The sequence below is a fragment of the Lepidochelys kempii genome, chromosome 1, assembly GCF_965140285.1.
Source record: "Lepidochelys kempii isolate rLepKem1 chromosome 1, rLepKem1.hap1, whole genome shotgun sequence".
NCBI classification, from domain to species: Eukaryota; Metazoa; Chordata; order Testudines; family Cheloniidae; genus Lepidochelys; species Lepidochelys kempii.
The window spans coordinates 337104050-337123180 of record NC_136380.1 but is presented as its reverse complement, the minus strand read 5'-3'; the positions used below and the strand labels follow the sequence as shown (position 1 = coordinate 337123180).

Sequence of the window (19131 nt, the reverse complement as noted above, 5' to 3'; positions counted from 1 at the left end):
CTCTATTTGCTATTGCAATACCAATACAATTTGATTCTTATATATTATGTTCCTTGGTGCAGTGACCTTGTCTTGTCTGTAAAGTACTATGCCCTTCCATGGTGCTAGATAAGCAATTATTAATAATAACTCTGTTTTTTGGCACTTGTGAGTTGTAACCAAATGATAAGTTTTTAGCCCAGCTATTCCACTGTCAGTCATTCTTTGTGCACAGAAAGGTGACCTACCATAGCAAGCACTGGGCTGGCACAAGTATCAATCAAAGGTCTGATTTGGGGTTTGTAAGTGTATACTTAGGTGCCAGCTCCTTAATCAAGTTCACAAAGTCTGTTTTCTCTATACATGCTCTGCACACTTCTCCCCAGTTATCCAGGATCTTCCTCAGCTCAGCCACTCTCATCTTGGACAGATCCACCGAATTTAAGTCCAGTTTCCTTTCTGCAAAAACAAAGAACATGAGACATACTTTAGAGACCACAGGAGGGTTCATATTTGTCCTCAACTCCTCTGTGCTGCCAAAGAAAAAGATTCCAGTTCCTACAAATGTTCCAAAAGTGTCTCCTATAACTCAGGTAGTAGTTGAGTGAAGGACAAAAAGTTAAATATAAGGGGCCAGATCCTCACCTATTGTATATCTGCATAGCTCACGTGCAAAACAATAGAATTACACTGATTTATACCAGCTGAGGACCTGGCCTATAAATTCTGATTCTGATATCATTAACACACTGATGTAAAAGTGGAAACCCCATTGCCTTTAATGGAGTTATTCCTGATTCACATCGTGTGAAAACAGGGTCAGACCCAACTTTTCTTCTCAAAGTGACCACCTGTATAAGAAGTACATGGTTGAAACTATTGAAAATTGAAGTTTTCAACAAAAATCCATCTATTGGGTTTTTTCAACCAGTTACAGATTGTTCAATGTTCCTTCTATTGTTTTTTTTTTCAAAATTTCAATAACATTTTTCAATGATTTTTGCAAAATTTGGAATTGTTTTTGACCAAATCTGATTAAAAGGACAGATCTTCCTCTATCTATTGAATATCCTACCTTCTGTGGCTCAAAACAAGGTCTATATAAAAAGGATGGTGATTCGATCTTTGAAGGAGCTACGACACAGAGCCTTATGGCCCTCATGTAACAAGACATGGACTCATACAAAGAAATTTGGCAACCATTTTTCTGCCTTATTCACCTGACACATGTACCCAGCAGGACCCTTGCTACACATAGTGATGTAATTCCGATCTTTGTTTTTAAGGCAAGTAAGAACATTGGTCTGTCCCATCATTGCTATTCCTATGGTCCATCTAGCCCAGTATTCTGTCTGACAGTGACCAGTGCCAGATGCTTCAGGGGGGGTGAGCAGAAGAGGGCAATTATCCAGTGATCCATCCCCTGAAATCCAGTCCCAGCTTCTGGCAAGCAGAGACTTAAGGACACCCAGAGTTGGAGTTGCGTCCTTGACCATCTTGTCCAATAGCCTTTGATGGACCATTCCCCCATGAACTTATCTCATTCTTTTTTGAACCCAGTTATAGTTTTGGCCTAGACAACATCTCATGGCAATGAGTTCCACAGGTTGACTGTGCATTGGGTGAAGCGGTACTTCCTTTTGTTTGTTTTAAACCTGCTGCCTATTAATTTTATTGGGTGACCCCTGGTTTGTGGGTTTTGTGAAGGGGCAAATAACACTTCCATATTCATTTTCTCTGCACTAGACATCATTTCATAGACTTCTATCATATCCCCCCTTACTCATCCCTTTTCCAAGCTGACCTGTCCCAGTTGTTTTTTAATCTCACCTCATAAGGAAGCTGTTACATACCAATAATCACTTTTGTTGCCCTTCGCTGTACCTCTTCCAATTCTAATATATTTTTTTTAAGATTGGGTGACCAGAACTGCATGCAGTATTCAAGGTATAGGTATACCATGGATTTATATGGTGACAATATTATCCATCACTTTCCTAATTGTTCTTAACATTCTGTTCGCTTTTTTGATTACCACTGCACATTGAGCAGATGTTTTCAGAGAACTATCCACGATGTCTCCAAGATTTTTCTTGAACAGCAACGATTAATTTAGACACCATTGTTTTGTATGTATAGTTGAGATTGTTTTCCAAATGTGCATTATGCACTTATCAACCTTGAACTTCATCTGACATTTTGTTGCCCAATCACCCAGTTGAGTGAGATCCCTTTGTAACACCTTGCAATCAGTTCTATCTTGAATAACTTTCTATTGTCTGCAAATTTTGCCATCTCACTGTTCACCCCCCCCTTTCCAGATCATTTATGAGTATGTTGAACAGCACAGTATTTCACGTCTACCTGGAGAGAGACCATCGGTGAGCAGTTTGTGGAGGAAGATGAGTCATGATACATCCCTTTAAAAATAAAATCAAAACCCTTTAAAAAAAAAAAAAAAATGGGCAATCACTCTTTTAGAATTTTCAACCATTTTCAATACTTCATAATAAAAAGGAATTGTGCTTTGGAGACTATAGAACAGCTCCCACAACCGCACTGGGGAAAGAATTGGGCCTGTTAAATGGCCAGCTTCTCAACAGTAGCCCTTATTCTGCAGAGAAACCTTCACAGCTGGAATTGGCAAAGCTAGACAACACTGCTCACTGATATCAACGGCAGGACTCATGCTGCTTTCAGTGGGCTTTGCATCTCGCCCTGAGGACTCTGAGCTTTAGCAACATATTGGTGTGGTGGACGTTGGGTCAAAGTAACTCTCAGGGGAGGGGGAACAGGACATTTCAGTGTCCTAAAGGCAGGATGGAAATACTGGCTGAATTGGGTACAGAGAATGGAAGAAGGTGCATTTTCATGAGTTAGCAATTTCCTTGGCCATTTCTCACCACCTCTCTGTGACTTGGCATCCAGCAGTAGAGACTTTATTTTAAATGGCTTGTGTGAGCAGGCTGATTCCTTGTGGAACTGGCTTAGCAGAGCTCACTCCCTAAGCTTCTCAAGCCCTGACTGGCATCTGTTCCAATTCCTGCATAAAAATTGCTTGCAAGTATACCCAAGAGTGCCATGTGAGTGGTTCTGCTCAGCTGGGCAACAGGATGCCTTTGCCTCTGGTATAGAGACATTAAAACACAAATGAAGGATAACAGGCATGGGGTCAGCATCCTGCCAGTTCTTCAAATTCAAAGTGACTTGCAAAGAAAAGGACAAAGGGGTTGTGCTTTGTTTCTGCTTCTTCCTGGTGTATACAGGCCTGAAAGGTTTTTTAAGACACAGATAAGTTACAAGGATTTTTTTTCCTTGCTTGTTTTTTGCATTATACATTCAGTTTTACCACAGAAAACTACATGGACAAGTGGAAAGAAGTAAGTATTCAATATCAGTTACACAAAGGAAGTGCAGCCTAACTGAAGAGAGAGAAGAGATTTTTTAATTCACCATGTTTAAAATGATTTGTTTTTTGTTAATAGCTACTTAACTCAAACACATGCAAAAAAGCTCTCTCTTTAAAGAATTCCACATAACTGCCCCTTCACATAAGGGCTGAGAGAGTGCCCACCCACATACTTAAGCCAGCCAAAGAATCCTCCAGCAAAAATAGTGAAGACAAGACTTAATGCTCCTGATATTTCTAACTGGGGGAGGGCATTTCTCTCCTAATTTCTGAGAAGCAAAAAGAGTACAAACCTATTTATTTTCCTCTCTACAACCCATTTGACAATGAATATGGTATGTAGGCAGGAGCCAATGGGGATTCATGGGGATAATAAGTAGGTACAGAATGCAACTAGATCTCTAGGCCCACCAGTTTACTCCAGACTCTGGCCCTACCATATTTGAGCTCACAGATCTGAGTGTCGTTCTTCTTCAGTTTCTCGCATATCTTCGACACAGGCACATGAGCACTCATTGGGCGGCTGACCTCGCTGATGATCTTCGTGGCTGCATCGCTTGTTGCCCCAATGTAATAGCACTGAAACAAGCAGGACACATCATCAGCACTAAGAGAAAACCGGGAGTGGCTCCTGCCAACTGCTGAGGGGTTTACGTGAAGTTCTGTATACCTCCAACTCCCATTGAAGTTGATGGAATTTGAAGATGCTTAGCACTCTGAAGGATTGTACACTAAAACTCAGACTCCTACCACTTCCTCTTTTGACAGAAAGACCTTCCCCGTAGTGGTGTGTTAAATGGATGCTTTGTTATGCTTGGTGGAATGCTGGGATATTGCAGGTCTGGCACATCTCACAGGAGACGAGGTGTGTTTGTGTTTGATGTACCTTATATATGAGGCAGCTTGGAAGCTGTTATTGTGCAAATAACAGATTTGTGCAAATAACAGATTCCTCTGACTCTGATTACTACTTTGTACAAGGTATTGTTATTAAATAAGCCACTGACAATATGAAATACTGTCTCCAGGACATGAATTATATCACCCTGTTAACACAATCAATCATAATTTGTTACCAATGGGACATTTCCATCTCATCATAACACCTTCTAGAATGGGGTGCATCTGATGGAAAACAATGGCCCATTTTTGTTACGTCTTTCAATAGGCAGAGAGCAAATAGATACTTTCAATCAGAAGGACCTTTGTTTTGTATTAGGGGTCAGATTTTGCCACCCTTATTCATGTTGAATAGTCTCAGTGAGGAAAACAGAACTACTTGGCATATGGGGTACTATTCAGCATGAGAATGGTTAGGCGGTTGGTGTGCTGATGCCATGGCCCATCATGCTGACCAAGACAGTTTTCTTGCTTCCTTGTGCTCCCCCATCCGTCTGTCTGTATCCACCTGTTGTCTCTTGTCTTACATTTAGACCGCAGACTCTTTGGGGCAGGGACAGTCTTTTTGTTCTGGGTTTGTACGTATCTAGCACAATGGGGTCCTGGTCCATGACATGCTCCTACGCAGTGTAGGTACTACAGTAATACAAATAATAACAAAACCTGGCTCTAGGAGGCTAACGAAACAAGAGAGGACACAGTGACGCCATTGTGTGACCATGCAGTGTGGGTGTGTCGTTTAACAGTCTTCAGTGAACTGAAAACAAAATGGCTGCCAGTCTTTGCAAACAGCGGTCCTTAAAGATTTAAAGTGGCAGAATACAGACCACCCGTGCATAACAAAGCTAAAGACACCACAGCTCTCATCGGGACTGTCACTAGCCTAAAGCCAGGCTGGTGAGGTGCTGAATAGCACTGCAGCATTGTGCCCTGCCCAGAAGCTCTTCCCTATGGGGCTCAGTGATTCCTCTACCACTCCTTATCATCACTTGGCTGCTTAGCAGAGCAGAAAGAAGAATGAAGGGCATTTTTTCTCCCCAGCGAACACTGGGAAACAGCTGAAAAGCCTCTGAATTGTGAGGGACTCAGCATTAAGGCATGGCAGGAGAACTTGGCTTTAAAAACTAACATAACATAACATAAAAGTTAGATACTGCAGTAGGCTTCCGCCAGCCCCAGTCTCTTCTGCAGTCCAGAACCCCCCACTTCCAAAATGGAGGGTGCCTAGTGGCCTTTGGTCTCTGCAGCCTTAGCCCACATCCTTGCACAATGACAGCTCTTCTACTTACTCAGTGCTGTGCAGGACACAGCACAGTAATACTGAGAAGCACCTGCCACAGGCTTGAAATATGTGGTGTCCCCATCGAACTGTAGGGTGTAGGCCTGTGATTAGTGCTACCCCTGAGCCCAGGAAACAGAAATCATCTGTTTATCCACAGAACAGGTATATCATGGGTGGCAGCAGGGCAAACCTCTCCCACATGGTCCCACCAGCTTTGATCTGGAGGGATCACTTCTAGGAACGAAAGGGCAGCTCAGTCCCCCGCCTTGCCCTCTTAGCTAAACTACCCAAAAGGATGCTAACTAATGCCGATTGTGGTGGTGCATTTGGGGTCCCATCCAATGCCCAATGAATGAAGGGAAAGATTCCCATTAATTTCAAAGAGTGTTGGATCAGGGTCTTAATAATGTGGACACTTATAAACCTGAAATTAAACAAAAACCTTCAAACTTATTTTACCTAAGCTAGCAGTTGGTAATAATTTTCAGCCACTGTTGACGTAGCTGAATTTGAACCAGTGCCCTACAGCTCAATACTAAATGACAGTGCAGATTAACCAATATTATCTCATCTAATCAGTATTTTTTTTCAAAGCATCATGAACTTAAAGACAAAAGAGATGAGTACCAAGCGGTGTTCTTTTCCTTTTGTATCCATGCAGCTGTTAACCAGTTCTCTCTCTATGGTGGCCACAGTGAAGTCAGAATGTTTTTCTTTTAATGAGTTGTAAAATCTATCCAAAAATCCTTTACACACTGTAAAAAGAAAATAAAATATATAAGCCACCCAGTAGGGTCTAGCAAAGCCTCAGGAATTTTAATAACTTGGCTAAAAACAGGGATCCATTAGCACATCATAAAAACAGAAAATGACAGATTTTAACAAATGAAGAATTTAAAAAAACAAACAAAAGGTTTATTTCAGCATTTTAGCTCCCAGTATTGCCAACAACAGGAATGGAAGGAATATGTAGGAATGGAATTCGTCCTGTCAGCTCTGGATGTTTCTCACGCCTTAAGTCTTTTATTATAACAGGAGATCAGAATACATCAGCATTTTGATCTTGGTTCGATTAAGTTAATCTCAACTAGAAAATTTAATTGTGTTTAATCACCATGAAAAAAAAATCAGTTTAGGTGAGACGATACTGCCCAGGACTGGCCAGGGAAGACAAGGAAAGGCTGTTGTGTTCTGTCCCTTTTAAGTACGCATCCTGCCCCCATTACCATAGTATCTGATTGCCTCAGTCTTTAATGCAGGCTCAGGTGAAGGATTTTTGCCTAGAATTGGCTAGTTGGCTATAAGTGCAGAAAGCACAGATCCATGAATTTCAGACACATTCCCAGGCATTGCTGGAGGAGATGACTTCACAGCGTGAACAAAGCAGGTAGAGGAAAGTTTATTATTCTGTGCTGGCCAATGAAGTTAAGACACTTCTACTTGGCAAAGAAAACGTTTTGGACAGGTGAGGACAAGTAACCCTCCCCCCCCACCACCCCCAGTATGAATGGTGGCTCAGGAAGGCCGAGCCAGGTGGACAGCAAGTTTCTCACACCTGTGGATACTGGGGGGCTGTCCACAGAGAGCACAAGAGTTCTCACAAGAAGAGTGGTGCCGGACATGGAGTCTCAAGACCCAGGTGGAGGCAGAGAAAGACCACTTCAAAGAGCAGATGTGTGAAGGAGCCAGACTGAACAGAGGCCTTGAGAAGGCAATTGCTCATCTAGAAAACAGACAGAAGGAGGTGGAACATCTGCTACTTTTGGAGAAGAACTGCTATTCTCACTACAAGAAATGGGGAAAGGCAGTAGCTGAAGCTCAGGACACAGAGAGGCTCATGCTTGCCCTGGAGCAGCAGATGACTGAGCTGAAACAGGAGGAACTTAAAATGGGAGAGTGAGAAAAAGGAAAAGATGCTGCTAAAGGAGCAACTGAAAAGTCTGCAGGTAACAGAGCAGGCTGAGATCTCCTAGCTCCAAGAAGAGCTAGTCACGCTCACTGAAGAGTTAAAAAGGAAGCAAGAGTTTCTCACAACTATACATATAGAAGGAAGCTCTTCATAGTGACAGCAAGGCCGAGATTGTGGTGATCCAGAAGAGGACAGATGAGCGGAAATCTCCGCAATTTTGGAACCTGAAATTACAATAGACTCTACAGACAGTTATGTGGAATGTCTCTGAGGTGCAGGGCCAGCTACAGAGCTAGCCTAATGAACATGCATGCGGAGGCTCTGCAAACACTTCAGACCCAGATTCAGATGTTGGAGACCCAGCCAATGAGTTTGCAAGACTGAAACGCAGTGCTCAGATGGGAGCTACAGCAACAATGGAGCAAGAAGGAGATGGTCACAGGACAGCAGGATGACCTCAACATCCAAGCCAACAACCACCTCCTGGAACAAATGGAGGAAATGAGAAGACTGAGGTTGATGGTCCAGAAGAGGGCAGAGAGGTGTGATAAGCACACAAGCATGGTGACCGCTGACCAGAAAGCTTGTATTCCCACAAGCAAATGGAGTAAGGATTCAAGCAGCTGGGAAGATGGTATAAGTGTGTGGATTCACCACACAGTGACAGATATAATATCAACAGCCACCAATACAGAGATTGTGTAGACTATAGCCTTTACACCACTCAACAAACCCAACCCCTACTGGAATGGAGAAAAGTAGAAGACAGGTTCAAAGAGGAAATCATGGCTCAATTCAATATCCTACAGGCCCAAAGGGTTGAGCACTTGCAAGAACTCGAAGGGATGTACTCCTCAAGAGACAGGATGTGAGCTCAAGCTATACAATGGGAACAGGACCTGACCAGAATTGAAAAAAGAGATTGGAGAACAAGTGTTTGATGATGCAAAGGAGCAGACTAAGCTCCAGAACTTAAGGTTCCAACTTGCTTCAGGTCCAGCATGGATAAAGGTAAAGAGCTGGAGAGCCTGAAGGAGCCATTCTTATGTAACACTGACAGACTCTGGTTGTCATCGGGCGGGATTGAACCTGGAATCTCTGGAGCTTAATGCATAAGCCTCTACTACATGAGCTAAAAGCCACATGGCTCTTAGCTAAGGCTGTAGCAGACTCATTAAGCTCTAAGTGGTGCCGGTGCCACTAGAAGGGACAGAACACCACACACAGGAGTTGTGTGGGTTACACTTAGAAAAGAGTTGTAGTGGTTGCACCCTGAAGGATAGCTTGAGCCACGAGGGACCTCAAACAGTTGAAATTAAGAGCTGCCCCGCCCTAGCTCAGATGACACAGGAACACAACAAGGCTGTAAGGCAAGGCCACAGCCAGACCCCAACTAAAAAGAGCTTTCCCCAGAGGAAAAAGGAAGACTAAAAATGATCCTAACATACTGAATGACATCCATGCAACAGTGTGGGTACAGAAAGAACAAAAGCAGGTGTTGCTAAGCCAGATACTAACAGCTGTGGGCAAAACAGTACAGAAACCTGCTGAACCTGAACCTTAAGATATCCTTAACCAGCCACTGGCGAAGTGACCTAAACCCTGAGAAGAAGACAAGGCTCGTTTAGAAGCCCAAGCAAAGGACTGAATTTAAAGGCCCTAGAGCTGCAGCTGAAGACCCCTGGCAAGGGCAGATAGTTTGGGCTTTTTGCTACCCCAGAAGGGGTTCCTTTTTGACTGTGTGACCCGACCATAGGGCCAAGGCACTGAAGACCCACCAAGAAAGGTCAGCAACGTACAGGGGGCTCCAGCTGCAGAAAAAGGCCTGCAGTACTGCATGCAGCAACAGGAGGTGCTTGAGGAGCGTCCCATTACCATTTCCCATAACCTATCTCACATCTTGGAGTTATGTCATTAACACAATACTTTTGCATTTATACGGTTCCTTCCAGCCCAGGGTTTCAAAATGCTTCATAAACATTAATTAATTAAGCCTCACAACACTGCTGTGGCATGTTGTTAGCACCATTTAATAGGTGGGGAACCTGGGGCCCAGAGAGGTGAAAGGCTAACATTTTCAAACCTTGGCATCTGCTCCTGGGCTCCTAAATCCAGATTTTAATACTGCATGCAGACAACATCAACTGAACATAAACTTAAAGGGGCCGATTTTCCCTCCTCATTTAATGAGTTAAAAATATTTGAACTTGCAGAAAGAAAAGGAGTACTTGTGGCACCTTAGAGACTAACCAATTTATTTGAGCATGAGCTTTCGTGAGCTACAGCTCACTTCATAGCATGAGCTTTCGTGAGCTACAGCTCACTTCATCGATGAAGTGAGCTGTAGCTCACGAAAGCTCATGCTCAAATAAATTGGTTAGTCTCTAAGGTGCCACAAGTACTCCTTTTCTTTTTGCGAATACAGACTAACACGGCTGTTACTCTGAAACCTGAACTTGCAGAGTAAGTCCTGGCATCGCCAGTTACTACTACCAGTTGAAAATGTTCAGTTGGTTCCTACTAGTTCCAGTTGTTAACTAGGGATCCAATTCAGCAAAGCACCCCTATTCAGTAAAGTACTTGCTTAAAGTTCTGTGTATGCTTAAGTGCTTTGCTGAGTTAGGGTATAGGTTTGGAATAGAGTCTTTTAGTTCCTGGGGCAGTTGATCCTCCAGTAAGAACTACCAGAGGCCAGCAGTGACTACCTGAATGATTTTAATGGAGTCTATTGAAAGTTTCCAGTAGGGTAATCTGGGGAACATGCTGCTTATTTGTTCTTTTGCTTTATTAATGTGAAGTGCAGGTGTAACTTTCTTTGCAGCATCCCGGTGCCTACCCCTGAGGATAATCCAATGTCCGCATGAATATGATGATTTGCTACGAACATTTTTTTTAAATGGTAACTTGTCTCAAGTCTAGCTATCAAGTATGGAGACATGGAAGATAACTTGGTGGCCTTGTGTAATTAGCCATGTGTACTCTTTCCAAAGTGAAGAATTAGGCAGGGAGCTGCTGACCGAATGGAGCAAGAGAAGGGATTTAGCAAGTCATTGATTATTTTATTCAGTTCAGTGCTGTTTACAAGCAAACAAAATCAGTTGGTCTCACTGGTCAATTATCCCAGGATTATTTGGTGCAGGAAAGCAGCTTTGTCTAGGACAGTAATTTAATGACTCTTGTTACAGGTCTGGATTTTGGTTGTTTCAGGCTATCAGACAATAGAATTTTTCTATCTCAGTGACTAAAACTTGTGACTCAGTGTATTATAAAGGAGGTGTGGTTACCACTTACCAGGCTAGCCACGTCCTTTCAAGGAAAAAGAAGAAAAGCAACAACTCAACTCTTGGACAACAGCAAAGGGAATTTTATAGTTTGTTTTGTAATAACCTAACAAAAAGCCCAGTGATGTTGGTTAATTAACCCTTTGGCACCAAGCTTTCCCAATGCTTAAAACTCTGCTGCAAAATCCCCAACCTGTCAAACACTCCAAGCTGCAAAAGACTTATCAGGTGGTAATTGTATGATATGTTCATGCCACCTACAGGAAAAAACACATCCCTTCAAGAGATGTTGCTTGTAAAGCTTTGCATTAATACTTTTTTTTTTTTTTAAATGGCTGTTATGCGAGATTGATTATCTAGTATCACTGGACACCCTGCTCATAAAAAAAATCCTATTCAAGTTATCATTAATTAACCAAAACATTTAATGCATCTAATTCACTAATGGCAGGTTTTATAAAGTATTTAATAGTCACTTTCCCCTGTCTGTGTCCCAGTTACCTCAATTGTGAAATGGGGATAATGATAATGACTTCCTTTGTAACGCGCTTCGAGATCTATTGATGAACAACTCTATGTAATATTGTTATTATACTTTACAACTATATCACAAAAGTGCTCTGAGAATTGTCAATTCACACTCCACTGAAATCCATCCAACTCTGGGGAGCAGCAGGTTAACAGACACAACACACACAGCAGTTTGGGACAGGAAATGAAGAGTACCCGTGTCCATCTGAAACTGAAGAAAGTATTCTGACGTGGGCAGAATGTAGTTACGCTGTGTGGAATTTAACCCCACCCCCGGGGGGGCTAATAGCCCTAATTTTACAAAAACTTCCATGAGAACTTTCATGATCACAAGTGATCAGAACCTCAGTTTTACACCCCTTTAAAAAGCCAGCACCTCCAGTAGCATGATGCTCCTAATACCACAGTGAGGAACTTGGTTCTGTACAAACTCGGAGAGGAAAGTGCCACCTACCGGTTCACCAACACCACTTCCTGCAGCATCTGGGTTTACCCTGGGGGTTTCCTAAGTATTGACTCAGTCTGCCCCTGCTTACCTCCTGGGATATGATAAGAGCATAGACAGTGATGATACAGCTGTCATCCACAGCCTCCTACAAGCTTAATTTTCAAGGAATTAAGGCAGCACATGCAAAAGATAATTAAAAGGGGTTCTTTTACCCCCCCAGGGACATTTTAGAGCACATATTATTTACTGAGCACCAGCAGTGGGCTGGGCAGTAGTGCAGTCAAGGGTAAATTCAGGTACACTGAGTTTACCTGCCTCTCATTTGGGGAACATGGAGTTTAGGTTAGATTAGTTCACCCACTTCTTTTTTTTTACCACTACAGCACTGATGCTGGGCACTGCATACATGTCTTTGCTTCCCAGCTAATATCTAACAGATGTTTCTGCTTGTTTTTATCACTGTGATTTTACTACAGGTACAGGCTAAAATCCAAGGGGGAGCTCTTTGAATCTCAGCGTTTCAGGCTGACCCTGGGCTTTCAGTGCAGTAGTAGCTTGGATTCCTACAGCAGAGGGGCTCACAATGTGCTAACAGCGCATCTCGCTGGCAGGTCCGGCCTTTGAATTTGTGGAGCGCCAATGTGCCAGATGGGAAGAATCATGCCATGAGCTGCCTCCCACTCCTGGGAGGGGGCCTGGAGATTATGCAGGCCTGTGGCAACTTGTGTTCTCCCACACAGGTCTAGCTACTAAGGAAGGAAATAGGTCTGCAAGCTGCAGACTGGGAAGTGTTTGCTTTGCTGAGAGCCTGCCATCAGTAGTTTATACTGAGGCTGGTGCTGATAGTTGGCCATCTGAGTTGAACTAACATATTTCAACAGAACTCTTGGCTAAAACTCTACCTCCCTGCAATTCAGTGTGAGAGCTCTCTATGGAGACTTAAAGGAAATTGAATCTCTCTGTTCAGAGACACATGTGACTCCTTCATCGTAGTATCTGAACATCTCCCAAGTATTTATGGATTTTAGCTCACAAACCCCTATGACATGAAGTACTACGGTGTCCATTTTACAGAGGGGAAACCGAATCTTACGGTCTGACTATGCTGCACTGGGGAGGTCTGATTGCAGCAGGGGTAGACGTACCTGAACCTGCTTTGATTGAACCACAAGAGCAGTGAAGCCGCTGCAGCACAGGATGTACGAGCCCACCCGGGACCCTGGGGACTCTAGCAGCTAGTCCACACTGCTGCAGCTTCACTGCTTGGTATCCAAGCCAGCTTGAGTAACAACAGCAGTGAAGCCATGGCAGCATGGCTTAGCACCACACACCTAGAACCCCTGGTACATACGTGAGCAGCTGCTGCGCTTGCTGCCACAGTTCCACTTCTGTTGCCACTCGACCTAGCTTTGATCTAGCTGGCTTGGGCCTGCCTACACATGCTGCAATCACACCTCCAGTTGCAGTGTAGACATACCCATGGAGAGTGACTTGCCATATGCATGTAGGAATTCTGTAGCAGACCCAGGAATTTAACCCAGCTGTTCCGAGTCCCAATCCAATGCTCTCCTGACCATCCCTCCTCCCCATGCAGAAGAGTGGACACCATTAAGCCTTTAATACACTTACAATACATTGCTATTGCAAACTGGGCATCTCTTCCATTTTCCTTATTTAAGTGTAACTCCTTGGTAGCTGCCCCGTGTGCCAGGCAAGTCCCAGGATCAGGGCAGCTCCAGAGCTGCCCACGCACCTTCTGAAGTACTAACTTGCCAATGGAATGGCAGCACTGAGAAGTCTGTCACTGCAGTAGCCCAGAAATTAAAGTGATGGTGCTTTGTTGAAAGTAAAATGTTTAAAGGATTTTTTTTGCCTGTGCTACTGTTACCATCTCAGATGGTTAAAGACAAAAGAATTCTTAAAATTTCATTTACTTTCCCCCAGTTATGGTACTTGTAGCCTTTTAGTCAGCTTGGATCAGGAGTGGGCAAACTTTTTGGCCTGACGGCCACATCTGGGTGGGGAAATTGCATGTAGGGCCATGAATGTAGGGCTGGGGCAGGGGGTTAGGTTGCGGGAGGGAGTGCTGGGTGTGAGAAGGGGTGCAGTGTGCAGGAAGGGGTTGGGGTGCGGGATGTACAAGGGGGCTCAGGGCAGGGGGTTGGGGGGCAGGAGGGGTGTGGCAGGGAGATCAGGGCAGGGGTTCAGGGTGCAGGTGCTTACTTGGAGCGGCTCTCATGTGGCAGCGGCACACAGGGAGGCTAAGGCAGGCTCCCTGCCTGCCCTGGCCCCGCGCCGCTCCCAGAAGCGGCCGACACCACGTCCATGTGGCCTCTGGGGAAGGGGGAGCAGAGGGCTCTGCGCGCTGCCCTTGCATGTGGGTACCTCCCCCGAAGCTCCCATTGGCCGCGGTTCCCCGTTCCCAGCCAATGGGAGCTGCGGGGGAGCGGTGCCTGCAGGCGAGGGCAATACACGGAGCCCTCTGCCCCCACCCCCTTCCCCAGAGGCCGCAGGGACGTGGTACCGGCCGCTTCTGGGAGTGGTGCGGGGCCTGCGGTGCCATGGGGGTGGCAATCCTGCAGGCCGGATCCAAAGCCCTGATGGGCCAGATCCGGCCCGCGGGCCGTAGCTTGCCCACCCATGGTTTGGATTGTGAAATTAGATTGCTCGATTTCACTTTCTGGTTGGTATGCACTAGCACCATGCTGTTATTACACTGCAGTGTAACACTTAAGATCCTGATCCTGAAACCTGCTCCACATGGGCAGACCCCTGGGCCTCTGTGGAACCACATTGGCTTTGGCCGTTGCATGGGAATGGTTTGCAGGATCAGGGCCTCAATTCTTATGCACTAATACAATGCTGCATTGAGGTTTTCATTTTTAAAGTGTTTAGAGCATAAAACATTTTTATTCATTTTACAATTTGGATTTTGTTTAAAAAAGATTCAAACGGGCCTAAAATTTTTAGTTGACACATTCCATTTAAATCAAGCGTGTTCTAAAACATCACACACACATATAGGCTCTGGGGAACTATGTTTGTTTTCTGTTGCCTAACAGTACTGGTGTGTCCCCATGTCCCTCTTACTGCAAGAAGAAAAGCTGATAGAGAACGCTTTTGCGTGCCTCACATCAACATTCATCTACTGTTTATGTACTAAGAAAAGGAGTACTTGTGGCACCTTAGAGACTAACCAATTTATTTGAGTATAAGCTTTCGTGAGCTACAGCTCACTTCATCAGATGCATCCGATGAAGTGAGCTGTAGCTCACGAAATCTTATGCTCAAATAAATTGGTTAGTCTCTAAGGTGCCACAAGTACTCCTTTTCTTTTTGCGAATACAGACTAACATGGCTGTCACTCTGAAACCTGTTTATGTACTGATTGTGTGTATATTTAGCATACAGGACCTAAAGAAAACAAGGGGCTGTACAGTGAGAGATAAGAGCTTTTAAAGAAAATTAATGACAGCATACAGACGGTAGGTTAGAAAATTTTATTTACACATTTTACTTAGCACATATTATTGTACACCTGTGGCCGAGATGAGCCACAGTTTCATAAGCTACAAGCAAGGAGAGACATGATGGCAAAATGGTATGACTTGTGTCGAATTTTTGCCATTGTTGCACAAAGAGTCTGACTTAACTGGGCATAGGGGTTATTTTTACGACTGTCAATGACACAGGTATCATCCCTCCTTGCGCCCCATTCCAACTTTTGCAACCCTGTGCACATGCCAGTTTTGACACCCTTGTCCTCTTTTCCCACACTACCTCTTTATGCTCAAAATGTTCTTTGTCAACCCCTCCTTAAGACTCCCTTCTACAAGCCATTAACTAACGTAATGGGGAGGGAGGAGGCATGAAGAAAACTTTCACTGTGTTTTATCCCTCTGCCCTACCCTTCACCTGTTGCTTGATTGCTAGATTGTGAGTTCTTAGAAGCAGAGACTATGTCTTGTATATTTGCACAGAGGTTAGCATATTTACGGTGCTAATGTTACAAATATTATTTATAATGCAGTATTTTCTACAGGCTTTCATGTTGACCCCATTAAATCAAGCAGATACACAACCTGGTGTAACGGACAGAGCCACATGGATCCAGGCAGAGATTCCTAAAAGGTGGCCAAGATTTTGTTTTATTTACTCTATTTCTCCATCAATGGCCAGGTATAACAGGCCAGAGCAACCAGTGCTTACAAAAAAGCCCTCTAATAAATGGAGGCCTGGCTCCATGGAACCGTGGCCTTAATTTTGACAACTGAATTCCAACCTTGATTTCTACCTGTGACGCATGACCAGAAAGGGTTAAGTGTCCTGCAGGATGAATGACTCAAATTCAACCCTTAAAAATATGTGGGGAGATAATGTTTGTGTTTTTGTGTATTTACATATATATTGGTAGAGGTCAACAATGTAATCAAACAGTCCCTGTCTATGCTGTATTCTGTTAATTCAGAGATCAAAAGAACATTTCAGCATTTAAATGAACTGTAAACACAGGATATCCCTGTATTTATCTCTTTGAAGTGTATAGCCAGTCATCTGCGAATGGTGGAAAAACAGACGATTGCCTTATATTAATTTGTGTAGCTAAGTACTGGTGATAGACCTTCTTCGAAGTTGCCCTGATTGCCTATTGTAAGCCAAGGGACTTTGACCTATCAAAGAAGGCCTGAAATTGTATAAAAGATCCTTGGGTCATAGATTCATAGATATTTAGGTCAGAAGGGACCATTATGATCATCTAGTCTGACCTCCTGCACAATGCAGGCCACAGAATTTCACCCACCACTCCTAAAAAAGACCTCACACCTATATCTGTGCTATTGAAGTCCTCAAATTGTAGTTTGAAGACCTCAAGGAGCAGAGAATCCTCCAGCAAGTGACCCGTGCCCCATGCTACAGAGGAAGGCGAAAAACCTCCAGGGCCTTCCAATCTGCCCTGGAGGAAAATTCCTTCCCGACCCCAAATATGGCGATCAGCTAAACCCTGAGCATATGGGCAAGATTCATCAGCCAGATACTACAGAAAATTCTTTCCCGGGTAACTTGGATCTTACCCCATCTAAAAACCCATCACAGGCCATTGGGCCTATTTACCATGAATATTTAATTACCAAAACCATGTTATCCCATCATACCATCTCCTCCATAAACTTATCGAGTTTAATCTTAAAGCAAGATAGATCTTTTGCCCCCACTACTTCCCTCGGAAGGCTATTCCAAAACTTCACTCCTCTGATGGTTAGAAACCTTCGTCTAATTTCTAATCTAAATTTCCTAGTGGCCAGTTTATATCCATTTGTTCTTGTGTCCACATTGGTATTGAGTTTAAATAATTCCTCTCCCTCTCTGGTATTTATCCCTCTGATATATTTATAGAGAGCAATCATATCTCCCCTCAACCTTCTTTTAGTTAGGCTAAACAAGCCAAGCTCCCTGAGTCTCATAGAATCATAGAATCATAGAATATCAGGGTTGGAAGGGACCCCAGAAGGTCATCTAGTCCAACCCCCTGCTCAAAGCAGGACCAATTCCCAGTTAAATCATCCCAGCCAGGGCTTTGTCAAGCCTGACCTTAAAAACCTCTAAGGAAGGAGATTCTACCACCTCCCTAGGTAACGCATTCCAGTGTTTCACCACCCTTTTAGTGAAAAAGTTTTTCCTAATATCCAATCTAAACCTCCCCCACTGCAACTTGAGACCATTACTCCTCGTTCTGTCATCTGCTACCATTGAGAACAGTCTAGAGCCATCCTCTTTGGAACCCCCTTTCAGGTAGTTGAAAGCAGCTATCAAATCCCCCCTCATTCTTCTCTTCTGCAGGCTAAACAATCCCAGCTCCCTCAGCCTCTCCTCATAAGTCATGTGTTCCAGTCCCCTAATCATTTTTGTTGCCCTTCGCTGGACTCTCTCCAATTTATCCTGATCCTCTCATCTCAGATTTGCTTCAGCTTCATCGGGGGAAGTTTGAGTTGCAAGACTGAGATCCCAGTTAAACCAGAACACACTGAATAGGATATTGGACTATAATCTATGGACTAAATTCTAAAAGAACTCCTTGCAACTACAAAGCTCACCATCTCTGCTATGAATCTGAACCTCAAGAATTGAACTCATGCCTATATGTATATTGATCTTTTAACCACTCTCTCTCTCTCCCTTTTCTTTTTAAATAAATTTTAGTTAATAAGAATGGCTGTAAGAAAGCATGTATTTGGATAAAATCTGGAATATTCATTAACCTGGAAGGTAATGTGTCTGATTCCTTGGGATTGGTAGGAACTTTTTTATATGATGAAATGAGATTTTTAAGAAATCATCATACCTGACTTGGGTGTGTAGGCGGAGGCCTGAGGCTGGGTTACTTTAAGGGGACTGTGTTGTTGATTTCTGAGTAACCAGCGAGTATAACAGAAGCTGCTTTGTGCTGGCTTGGTAAGTCTAAGTATTGGCATATCTACTAGCTTGGGGGATTGCCTGCCCCACTCTTTGCAGTTCACCCTGAGTGACCTCAGCTGGCTCCCCTGGGATGCCGGTGACTACCATCTGTCAGTGACACAGAAGCGTCATTAACTATGCGTGCAAGCAGCATTCAAAATCACTGCTCTAGAGCACCAGGAGCGAGGACACGAGGCCTCTGCGTATGACTCCAGCCTGTCTGCCATGTCTGACCTGATTTCCGAAGTGGCTGAGCGAGCACAGGTAGCGCCCACTTGCTTTCATGGGATCTTTGACTGAGCACTTCCGAAAATCAAAGCGAGGGGGCGCCAGGCAGCGGAGGCAAATCTGCCCCAGGGGAGCTGGCAGGAACCCCAAAGAGACTCTCCCGGGGACGCTGCGGGGGCCGGGGCCACGCATGGGGGGGGCTGCACTTCCCACGGTGGATTAACCAGTCCTGGGGTGGGGGGGGGCGGCTCTCCCTCCCCCCCCCCGGATGAGGACGATCGCACTGTTAAGAGACCGCCGTGAGGCACAGGGCGCACGCCGCAGCGAGCAGCCGGGGTCATGCAGCTACTGCTAGCACCGGGCAGCGGCACACGGGGCAGTCAGGCCAGCGGGCCCCAGTCCCTCTGCCCCGCCCGGCCCCACGGGGCGCGGGCGGCGGCGGCGGCCCAGGGGCCCGCGCACAGCAGGGCGAGGGCCGGAGCTGCGCGGGGGGCCGCGCGCGGGGGGCTGGCAGCGCCGCCGGGCTCGAGACGAGACCCCCGCCGACTGACCCCGCCCCCTTCTCCCCTCCCGGCCGCCGCCGCCGCCGCCGCCACCAGGAGGAAGAAAAGTGCTTGGGTTGCTGGGCTCGGTGACGACGAACCCCGGCTCGATCTTTCATTGGCGGCTCGCCGCCTCCGTCTGTACCCGGAAGGGCGAGGGAGAAACCTG

At 44.9% G+C, this 19131-nt stretch overlaps 1 protein-coding gene across 1 annotated transcript; it reads right to left on the bottom strand.

Moving 5' to 3' along the window:
• Positions 1-259: 259 nt before the first annotated feature.
• CDNF (cerebral dopamine neurotrophic factor) lies at positions 260-19103 on the bottom strand. The gene is given in 6 exon segments (XM_073328700.2): positions 260-438; positions 3826-3967; positions 6198-6325; positions 9563-9573; positions 18829-18970; positions 18973-19103. Coding segments are annotated over 6 exon segments (711 nt in total). The 5' UTR covers positions 19082-19103.
• Positions 19104-19131: the final 28 nt, after the last annotated feature.